Source organism: Monodelphis domestica, chromosome 4 (assembly GCF_027887165.1).
Source record: "Monodelphis domestica isolate mMonDom1 chromosome 4, mMonDom1.pri, whole genome shotgun sequence".
NCBI classification, from domain to species: Eukaryota; Metazoa; Chordata; class Mammalia; order Didelphimorphia; family Didelphidae; genus Monodelphis; species Monodelphis domestica.
The window spans coordinates 7,936,464-7,948,843 of NC_077230.1; the positions used below are offsets into that span (position 1 = coordinate 7,936,464).

General features: G+C 33.7%; 1 protein-coding gene across 7 annotated transcripts in view; it reads right to left on the minus strand.

Moving 5' to 3' along the window:
* JAM2 (junctional adhesion molecule 2) overlaps window positions 1-12,380 on the minus strand; it is a 98,792-nt gene that overhangs the window by 53,320 nt on the left and 33,092 nt on the right. For all 7 annotated transcript variants that reach the window (XR_008918283.1, XM_056826000.1, XM_056825999.1 and 4 more), the window contains exon 2: window positions 12,218-12,283. Coding sequence is in view for 6 of the 7 variants with exons in the window: in XM_056826000.1 (XP_056681978.1) it covers window positions 12,218-12,283 (66 nt within the window). In the remaining variant the exon portion in view is untranslated. The remainder of the gene's footprint in view (window positions 1-12,217; window positions 12,284-12,380) is intronic.

Genomic DNA, 12,380 nt, shown 5'->3' on the forward strand with positions numbered 1-12,380 from the left:
GTGGGCCACTTGCATTGCTATAGATCCTAACCTCTGCTACCTACTCCACAAATACATACCACAATACAATATTGGTATTAGAAAATTTTCAAGTGTACACACTCTACTGATTATGCAAATACTCTAATAATGCAATGGATCTGTGGCCTCATTGATGGATACTGTCTCCAGTAAAACAAATTGTGATATAACTTAGTAATCTATGTATTCATTTCTTGGACACCTGCTACATTAACAAACTACCATCTTTTCTGATGACTCCTTGGATGTTCTCAACATCACCCCCCATCCTCTCCTCTTCCGTTTATGGAGAAGAGGTAGCTCTTCTTGATAAGGAGAGCCTGTTTCCTTGCATCACTGATCCTCTCCTCTCCCATATCCTCTAGGAGATTGCCTCTTCTATGATTCTCCCCCCCCACCACCTTTTCTCTAATTTTCAAACTCCTTCTTACTGACTCCTTCTTACTTGCCTACAAATACACACAAATCTCACCTTGCTCCCAATCAATAATAATTAGAGAAATGAAAGTTAAAGGAACTCTGAGTTTCCATCTCAAACTGAAAGACTGGCAAAGATAGTAAAAGAAATGTGGCAAATATTAGGAGGGCTAAGGAGAACAGGTACAATGATACACTGTCAGAGGAGCTGTGGATTGCCATAACCATTCTGGAAAACAATTTGAAACTATGTTGAAAAAGTTACTAATGTGGGCATACCTGTTGGCCCAGCAGTATCAAATACTAGGCTTTTTCCTCAATGTAATCAAGGAAAGAGGGAAAATTCCTATATGTACAAAACTATTTAAAGCAGTTTAATTTGTAATAGCAAAGAACTGGAGATGGATGGAATACCTATTAATTGGGAACTGTCTGTACACTTAATGGTATATGAATATAAAGGAGCATTATTATGATACTTGTAAGTAATTATAAATTGGATTGTTTCAGTAAAATGTGGAAAAGTTTGAATGAACTGGTGTAGAGTAAAATGAACCAAACCAGGAGAACAATTCATATAATTACAATATCAAAGGAAAAGAGCCTTTGAAAGACTTTAGAATTTTGATCAATTTAGTGAATAACTATGATTCCAGAGTATGATGAAAAAACATGCTGCCCATCTCCTGAAAGAGAGATAATGAACTTTAGATGCAAAGTGAGACATATTTTTGGACATGACCTTAGGAGGGAATTTATTTTGTTTGACTGCTTATTGGTTACAAAGGTTTTGTTTCTGTACATGTTTGATCACATTTCCGTATTCGATAAACTCCTATTTCCTCCTGGATCAAATATAACATCCTTTGTTTGGCTTTTAAAACCATTACTATGTTTCTCATTTTTAGGTTTTACTCTTCCCCACCCCTCTACTCCCACTGAAAATTCTCCTATGGTTGGAATTCTCTCCTTCCTCATCTTCACCTCCTACTTTCACTGGTTTCTTTAAGGGACTAGTTAAAATCCCATTTTCTGCAAGTCTTTGATCCCCCTTAATACTAGTATCTTTCCTCTGTTGATTAAATTCCATTTATTCTGTATATATTTTGATGTTTATATTTGTTTGGTCCTTTTATTAGACTATGAGTTCCATAAGAGAAAAGACTATTTTTTTTTGGCCTTTCTCTGAGTCTTCAGTCCTTAACAGAATGTCTGGTACATAGTAGGACTTAATAACTGATTATTAACTCACTTTGCAATTTGGGTGGGGAGATGTGAGGGTCAAGGAAGAAAAGAATTGAAAGAAGTCCAGAAAGAATCACAGACATGCATGACAGCTTTGAAAATTAATGTTGAATTTATTATATATTTAAAAAGAAAAGCAATATCTATATAGTAGACAATTGTTGCTTCATATACAATCCTCTTATTAAGTACTTCTCTGTATATAGAAATGCTCGTGTTTGTTAAGTACAGAATTTTTAGAAAGTAAGTCTAGTTAGAAGAAGCAGAAAGAGAAATTCCCATCCAAAATGACTACAAAATTTATAGAATATCCAGGAATCTACATGCCAAAAGACACAGAGAAATTATGTGAATATAGGTACAAGGTAATGGTTAAAAATACCAATATAAGTGACAATAATATCTAAATTAATTTTTAATGTATTGTAATATCAATCAACTACCAAAGGATTTTTTCTTCGAATTAAAATTTCTTCTGGAGGAACATATGGTCAAAATTCTCAAGGGAAATAATGAAAAAAAGAAGGAAAGGAAGGGAGCCTATGAGAATTAGATCATAAAGTATACCATAAAATTAAAAACAATTAGGTATTGCTTAAAATATAAAATATGATCAATAGAACATGTTATGTACACAAAACCCAGAAGCAATAAAAAATAGTTACATGGTGTCTGATAAACCAAAGTACCCCAACTATTGCCATAAAGGAATAATTCTGACAGAAACCACTGGAAAAGCTCTAGAAATCTGGCAAAAATGAGGTTTAAACCAACATTCATAGTATATGCTACATGATTTTGAAATAAAAGATCATAATATAAACAATTAAAGGAGAAGGGAAGTAGATATCTTTCAAATAAGAATATGTGAAGTGTTCTTGACTAAACAACAGATAGAGAACATTATAGAACATAAAATCATTTAGATTCCTTTAAGTTTCACCTAAAATCCTGCCTTTCACAGGAAGCCTTTCCCAACCCCTCTTAATTACAGTGCTCTCTGAATTATTTTCTATTTATCCTATATATGATTTGCCTTGTATATATTTGTTTGTATATTATGTCATCTATTAGATTGAAAGTTCCTTGAGTGCAGAGACTATCTTTTGCTTCTTTTTGTATTCCTAGCACTTAACACAGTGCTTAATCTTTATTGATTGCTTTGGTTGTGGAAAGATAAGCATACTAATAAATTGTTGATAGACATACAAATACATTGTTGATGGAGCTGTCAGATGATAAAACTATTTTTGGAACACAATTTGGGATTATGCAAATAAAGTGGCTAAAATATTCATATTCTTTGAACTAGAGACTCCATTATTGGACTTATACCCCAAAGGAATCATTGTTAAGAAAAAAATCAGTGTGCTCCAAAGTATTCATAATACTTTGTGTTAGCTAAGAATTGGAAACAAATTAGAGGCCAATCATTTGGAGAACTGCCAAACCAATAGCACTGAATAAGTAAATTGATTTAGGTAGAATTGTCATTTTAATTATATTTGTGTGGCCTCCCCATGAGCAATTAATATTTTTCCAATTGTTTAGATCTTACTTAATTTGTATGAAAAGTGTTTTGTAATTGTGTTCATATAATTCCTTTGTTTGTCTTGGCATGTAGATTCCAGGTATTTTATATTGTCTAGTTATTTTAAATGGGATTTTTCTCTCTGTCTCTTGTTGCTGAACTTTGTTGGTAATATTAGAAATGTTGCTGATTTATGTAGGTTTATTTTGTATCTTGCTATTTTGCTAGTCATTAATTATTTTAAATTATTTTATAGTACTAGAAAAAAGAATAAAATTCTTCTGGAAGAACAAAAGGGCAAAAATTTTATATCCCTTAATAGGGATTAATGTAAAAAAAATATTAAGGAAGGTGGCCTAGAAGCACCATATCTCAAATTGTACTATGAAGCACTAATCATCAGAATAGTCTGGTATTGGCTAAGACATAGAAAGGTAGATTAGAAACACAATATACAGGGATAAATGAACTTAGCAATCTACTGTTTGATAAATCCAAAGACCCCAGTTTTGGGGATAAGAACACACTATTTTACAAAAACTACAGGGAAAACTGGAAAAGAGTATGGCAGCTAAACTAAGTATAGACCAATATCTCACACCCTATACCAAGATAAGGTGAAAATGGATATATGATTTAAAGATAAAGAATGATACCATAAATAATTTAGGGGAACATAGAATAGTTTACCTGACAGATCTATGGAGAAGGGAAAAATTTATGACCAAACAAGAGATAGAGAATAAAACGAATAATTTTGATTATATTAAAAATTAAAAAGATTTTGTACAAACAAAACCAATGTAACCAAGGTTCAGAAGGAAAACAAAAAAACTGGGAGAAATTTTATAACAAATTTCTCTGATAAAAGTCAAACCTCAAAACCCATAGAAAAATAAGTAAAATTTACGAGAATAAAAGTCATTCCTCAATTGAGAAATGGACAAAGGATATGAACAATCAATTTTCAGATGAGGAAATGAAAGCAATCAATAATCATATGAAATGTTTTAAATCACTCTTTAAAGAAATGCAATTAAAAAAATGCTGAGGTACTGCCACACGCCTATCAGATTGGCAGTAAAGAAGGTGATAAATGTTGGGAAGAGGGCAGGTGTGTGGCAAAACTGGTACAGTAAATGCATTGTTGCTGGAATTGTGAACTGATACAACCATTCTGGAAGGTAATTTGGAACTTTGCCAAGGGTTATAAAATTGTGCATACCTTTTGATCCTGTAATTCCATAACTAGGTCTGTATCCCAAAGAGATTATAAAAATGAGGAAAGGACCTACTTGTACAAAAATATCATAGCAGTTTTTTGGTGGTGGTGTCAAAGAATTGGAAATTGAGGGCATGTCCATCAATTGGGAAACTACTGAACAAATTGTGGTAATGAACAAAATGTTGGTAATGGAATACTGTTGTGCTATAAGAAACAATTAGAATGCAAAATAAATAATTTTGATTACATCAAATTTAAAAGTTTTTGTATAAACAAAACCAATGCAACCAAAATTAGAAGGGAAGCAACAAATTGGGAAACAATCTTCATAATAAAAAACCTCTGACAAGGGTCTAATTACTCAAATGTATAAGGAGCTAAACTAATTGTACAAAAAAAAATCAAGCCATTCTCCAATTGATAAATGGGCAAGGACATGAATAGGTAATTTTCAGTCAAAGAAACAAAACTATTAATAAGCACATGAAAAAGTGTTCTAAATCTCTAATAATCAGAGAGATGCAAATCAAAGCAACTCTGAGGTATCACCTTACACCTAGCAGATTGGTTAAGATGACAGCAAAGGAAAGTAATGAATGCTGGAGGGGATGTGGCAAAGTCGGCCATTCATGCATTGCTGGTGGAGTTGTGAATTGATCTAACCATTCTGGAGGGCAATTTGGAACTATGCCTAAAGGGAGCTAAAAGATTGTCTGCCCTTTGATCCAGCCATAGCACTGCTGGGTTTGTACCCCAAAGAGATCATAAGGAAAAAGACTTGTACAAGAATATTCATAGCTGCGCTCTTTGTGGTGGCAAAATATTGGAAAATGAGAGGATGCCCTTCAATTGGGAAATGGCTGAACAAACTATGGTGTCTGTTGGTGATGGAATACTATTGTGCTCAAAGGAATAATAAAGTGGAGGAATTCCATGGAGACTGGAACAACCTCCAGGAAGTGATGCAGAGTGAAAGGAGCAGAACCAGGAGAACATTGTACACAGAGACGGATACACTGTGGTATGATCGAACGTATTGGACTTCTCCATTAGTGGCAATGCAGTGATCATGAACAACCTGGAGGAATCTATGAGAAAGAACACTATTCACATTCAGAGTAAAAACTGTGGGAGTAAAAACACAGAAGAAAAACAATTGCTTGAATACATGGGTCAAGGGGATATGGCTGGGGATGAAGACTCTAAATGAACATCCTAATGCAAACACCAACAACATGGAAATAGGTTCTGATGAAGGACATATGGAAAACGCAGTGGAATTGCATGTGGGCTACAGGAAGGGTGGGGGAGGGGAGGAAGGGAAATAACATGATTCTTGTAACCAAGGAATAATGTTCTAAATTGACTAGATAAAATTAAAAAAAAAAATTTAAAAAGGAAACAATTAGGAGGATGATTTCCAAAAAAAGGTGGAAAGATTTACTTGAATTGATGCAGAGCTAAATAAGCAGAACCCGAAAACATTGTACATAATAAAAGCAATGTTGCACAAGGATGGGCTGTGAAAAACTTCGCTACTTTCAGCAATACAAGGATGTGGGACAATTCTGAAGGATTTTTGACAACAAATTTTATCCACCTCCATAGAAAGAACTATTGAAGTCAGAAGCCGATCAAAACATACTACTTCCTACATCAGTTTATTTATGGTTTTATTTTGGGATTTTGGTTTTATATGTGTATTCTTTTACAACAATGACCAATATGGAAGTATGTTTTGCATGATAATATATGTATAACTTAGACAAATTGCTTACCATCTCTGAGAGGGGGAGGAAAGAAAAGGAGGGAGACAATCTAGATCTTAACATTTCTGAAATCTTATGTTAAAATTGTTATTAAATGCAATTGGGAAGATAAAATATCTTTGAATAAAATTTTTTTAAACCAAATGATTTATTGTGATGAATACAGAAACCTTGGAAAGACCTATATGAATTCATGCAGAGTCAAGTAAGCAGAGCTAAGAAAGCAATATACACTACAACAATGTAAATTGGAAAAAATGACACAAGGAAAAAATTAAGTGTAAATGTAATAAAATTATGAAGATCCAGTGGGACTCAAACTAAGAAACTACCCCCCAAACTACTCCTTTATTTAAGTTAGAGGTGCACAAATATTACATATTGAACATTTTCCCAGACTTTTTCAACATATCAATGTTATGTAGACTTTTTTCTTTCTTTTCTAAAAATAGTTTTCTAAAACTATTTAGAAAAATCATTTTCTAAAAATGCCACATGGGATGGGTCCCTGAGAGGGGAAGAAAAAGGGACATGTGGGGTACTATGGTGATGTAAGAAACAGAAAATATCAATAAAAACTTATTTACAAATATGACGTTTTACTAAAGAAAAGTGGAAATGCTAGAATCAATAAGGTCAGTTCAAGAATTTGAGTGAATGTGGAAAGAGGAATGTACAAGCTCTGGGATTCTTCTTACCATAATATGTAATGATCTCATCCTCAACTACAGCTCCCAACCTCACTTCTATTTTCATCTCTCCTAATCTCCTCAGAATCCCTCTGCCAAATAAAGAATTTCTCTTTCCCGTTAGGGTTGCTTTATTCCAAAAAAGAATCTGCACCCTCTATATGATGAGTCCTTCTTACACACATGGATTATAGATATATTTTGCATTGGACTCCCAAATACTTGAAATGCCTTCCGGAACATGTAGCATATAATAATGATTACAACAGAGCAGAGCAGAGGGAAGAAAAGAATGTGAAAGGCAATCAAGATAGAAAAATGCACCAAGCTATTTATTTCGATGGACTGAATTCATTCCCACAAAACATTATTTGCATTCAGGAATAATAATTCTTGCCTACATCATTATGGAAACCCAGAAACAGAATCCCAGAATTTCTGAGATGAAAGAGAATGTAATGACTATCTTGTCCAACCCATGCCCCCCACAAGAACTTCCAATATGACTTGGGGATGAAGTTTGGGAAAATCCATCTGTTCTGAGGTCATTCGTTACAGTTCTGGATAGCTCCAATTTTTAGAAAAATGTCCCTCAGTCTACCCCAAATTAGTCTCTCTCTAATTTCCCGGCCTTGTTCAGTCATTTTTCAGTTCTGTCCAACTCTTCATGATTCCTTTTTGGGGTTTCCTTGGCAAAGATGCTGGAGTGGCTTGCTATTTCCTTCTCCAGCTCACTTTACAGATGAGGAAACTGGTTACGTGGCTTGTCCAACAAGTCACACAGCTGGTGGGTGTCTGAGGCCAGATTTGAATTCAGGAAGATGAGTCTTCCTGACTCCAGGCCCAGTACTCTGTCCACTGTGCCACCTAGCTGCCCCTAAAAGCAAAAATAGACCTAAATAAAAGAGATAATCAGGGAAACTACATTCTGCTAAAAGGTACCATAGGCAATGAAGCAATATTTTGAAATTTCAGTAAATTTATTTAACAAAAGTCTCATTTCTCAAAAAGGAACTGAATCAAATTTATAAAAATAACCATTCCCCAAATGATAAATGGTCAAAGGATATAAATAGAACTTTTTAGAAAAAAGAAATCAAAGCTATCTACAATTATATGAAAAAATACTTTAAATCAATATTGATTAGAGAAACACAAATTTTAAAACTCTGAGGTGTCCCCTCAAACTTATTAGAAATCATTACTGCTGGAGAGAATGAGGGAAAAATAGGTACACTAATAAACTGTTGATGCAGTTGTGAACTAGTTCAACCATTCTGGAAAACAATTTGGAACTATGCCCCAAAGGCTACAAAATTGTGCATACCCAGACAGGTCAAAGAAAAAGGAAAAGGATAAATATGTACAAAAATACTTGTAGAAACTCTTTTTTTGAAGGCAATGAATTGGAAATCAAAAGCACATTCGTTGATTGGAGAATGGCTGAACAGGTTGTGGCATTTGATTGTGATGGAGTTTGTGATGGGAAATAATGAGGTGAGTGGTTTCAGAAAAACATGGCAAGGTCTATACGAACTGATGCAAAGTACAATGAAAAAGACTTGATAAAAAAATATGAAGGAAGGTGGCCTAGCAGTACCAATTCTTAAACTGTATTATAAAGCAGTGATGATCAAAATAGTGTGTCACTGACTAAGAAATAGAATAATGGTGTATGAACAGAATTTATATGGTACACAATACACCAAAGTAAATGACCTTAGCAATCTACTGTTTAATAAACTTAAAGACCCCTGCTTTTGGGATAAGAACACACTATTTTACAAAAACCACAAGGAAAATTGGAAAAGAGTATGGCAGCAACTAGGTATCAACCAATATCTCATACCCTACTCCAAGATAAGGTGAAAATGAATATATGATTTAAAGACAAAGAGTGATACCATAAATAAATTAAGGGAACATAGAATAGTTTACCTGACAGATCTATGGAGAAGGGAAGAATTTTATGACCAAAAAAGGTAGAGAATAAAATTTTGATTATTTTAAAAATTAAAGGGATTTTGTACAAACAAAATCAATGTAACCAAGTTTAGAAGGGAAACAATAAACTGGGGGAAATTTTCATAATAAATTTCTCCGATAAAAATCCAATTTCCAATCCATAGAAAACTAAGTAAATTTTAGAAGAATACAAGTCATTCCTCAATTGACAAATAGACAAAGGATATGAACAAGCAATTTTCAGATGAAGAAATCAAAGCTATCAATAGTCTTATGAAAAAACGTTTTAAATCACTTTTGATTAGAGAAATGCAAATTAAAACAATGCTGAGGTACTACCACACCATCAGAATGACCAATATGACAGTAAAGGAAAGTGATACAAGTTTGGGGGTGTTATGGCAAAACTGGGACAGTAATACATTGTTGGTGGAGTTGTGAACTGATGCAAATTCTGTAGGGCAATTTGGAATTATGCCCACAGGATCATCCCAAAGAGATTACATAAGAGGGGAAAGGACCTACTTGTACAAAAATATTTATAGTAGCTCTTTTTTGGTGGCAAATAATTGGAAATTGAGGGGATGTCCATCAATAGGGGAATAGCTGAACAAATTGTGGTATATGTTGGTGATGGAATACTACTGTGTTATAAGAAATGATAAGCAGGGTGATTTCTGAAAAAGTTGGAAAGATCTGCATGAACTGATGCAGAGTGAAATAAGCAGCACCAGGAGAACATTGTACATATAGCAGCAATATTGTATGGTGATAACTGTGAAAGACTTGGCTACTCTCAGCAATTCAATGAGCTGGGAAAATTCTGAAGGTCTTTTGACAAAGAATGCTACCCACCTCCAGAGGAAGAACTGTTAGAGTTGGATGCAGATCAAAGCATCTTTCACATCAGTTTACTTATTATTTTATTTGGGGGTTTCGTTTTTGTTTGAGTAGCTCCTACACCAAAGAAGTGTGTTCTGCATGACAATAGGTATGTGGCCAGAATAAAATTGCTTACAATCTCTATTTAGAGGAGGAAAGAGAGAGAAGAAGATGGTTTGGATCTTATAAATTTGGAAAATGTATGTTGAAGATTATTATTATATGTAATTGAAAAAGTAAAATATCTTTGAATAAAAAAGTGAACCGAGAAGAACTGGATCATTGAGCCCAGTAACAGCAATGTAGTCATGATGATCAGGTGTGAAAGACTTGGCTACTCTGATCAACACGATGATCCCAGTGAATTCTGAAGCACTTATAATTAAAAAATGCTATCCATCTCCAGAGAGATAACTGATGAAGCCTGAGTGCAAAATGAAGTATAATTTTCTCACTTTGCTTATTTTTCTGTTTTTTTTTTTAAATATGGCTAACATGTATATTGGTATCATATTGCTTGTCTTCTCATTGGGTGGGGAGGGTTATGTAGATGGGAAGGGGAGAATTTGGGACTCAAATTTTAAAAAGAAAAGAATATCATAAACAAATAAAAATTTTAAAAGACCAAAAAACAAACAATATAATTCTGTTCAAGAGTCAAATATACAGAAACAGTATCAATCTTTATTCTTCTTGGATTCTCTGTTGCTACCTAATCTTTTACTTTTATATGCCTACTTAAAACGTTTTTCAAATACTTGCATCATTTCAAAATGAATTCGAAACAAATCAATACATTCAAAGTAGTAAGTTCAGAAGACTTTCAGAACTAAAGCATGTATTCTTAGTTAATAAAGTGAATTTTACTGAACTGAATGAGTTGTTGAGGTTGGTTCAGAAGCTAAATATTTTCATATTTGCCCTTGATGATAAAGATTTAAAGACCTGACACTAATCAGCTATTTGGATTTCATTCATTTACTAGCACTGGTAAGAGAAGAGATATGAAACCAGCACACTAAACAAAAGACAACAATTAACTCTATATGAACTCTATGAGCAAAAGATTAACACATGGGAGGAAGAAGCCATGAAGAATATGGCCAAAGGAAGAAAAGGGGTAGAAATTAAAAAGATAACCGTCACTTTTACTAAGTATTTTGGTTATATCTTGTATTAAGAAATAATTTGGAAAATAAATAGGTGATAACACAAAAATTAAACCAACATGATTGAACTTAGAAGCTCTTGTTATCTTGACTTGTAGAATGCACTTTCTTTCTACATATACTAAATATAATAATTTAATGAAAGACGCTAGGGTGAAAATAGAAATGTTACTAATTTTTGGTAGAAATGAAAGTCACTTAAAATTTTTTAAATCTTCAGAGAATTTTTTTTAGATTGAAAATGTAATTATTGGATTCAAAATATAACAAGAGTATATGGAAGGAAAACCAGCTTATTAATAGTCTAAATCATATCAGTAACAATGAAGAAATTATTTTCAGTGGCCTATGAAGAGTCACACACTGTAAAATGATCAAACTCCTGAGCAAAATTACAAATCAATGTAATGACAAAGTTGGCTTTTCTTTGGTGCCTAAACTCTCTCTTGGGTCTCTTCCACTATTAGTTATCCATTTTGAAAACTCCCAGTGTTTTCTTCCATCTTCCATCATTGGTATCTCACCTAGGCTTTCCCTTCTTTTGAGTTCCCTAAGCCTCACAAATTTTTCCCTCAGGAATAAAAATCCACATTCCTTCCGTATAATTAAATTCAACTGACGTTAGCTTTACGAGGTCTTATTTTCCTCATTTAAAAAAAAGGAGTTTGATTAAAATGATCCCTATGGTACTTCTCATTTTATGACTTTTTGTCTGTCACAGCTACTGAGATCACTTAGCTTCAAAAAAAAAATGACACTATTTAATGACACCGTTTAATCACACTATTTTCATTGTCACCAGACTCCATGATATTTTCTTCCCTTTTCTGACTCAATATTTATATGAAAATTGGTTGAATTTACAAAATATACACTAAGCCATCAGACACAAGGCATGGATTGATCAAAGGTTTCCCCTAACATGACATGGCTCACTTTTTCATCGGGTCTTTCCAGTAAGATATCCATTACTAAAAATGATAATTGAGCAAATTAGTTTATCATTTTCAGAGTGACGGAACTTTGAATCAAAGGGAACATTATCCTGACAGTAAACTACCAGCTCACCTCATAGCAATTATCAATTACACACCAGATAAGGACTTTTAGATCTTTAACTTGGGTCAAAACACAGGTTTCCGCATATCTATCTCCTTGCAATCATGAACGATTCGTTCAGGCATAGGTAGCAAAGACACATTTTAAGCCATGAAAAAGTAGGTGTTAGGAAAAGAAGAAATGCCATTCTCATCCTTCTCATCTGATAAGAAAAGATAATCACTATTCATCAACATATGCCATACCTTGAAACTCGATTGCTGTAACCACTTGATGGTTTCTTGGGGTAGAGAATCCATACGCATTGTGATCTGGAAGGACAAACCAGAGAGGATTCATTCAGTTACATACAATTTCATTTCTTTTCCTGGCTATGGGCTTCTTAGCCTAGGGGAGACCTTGCTACAA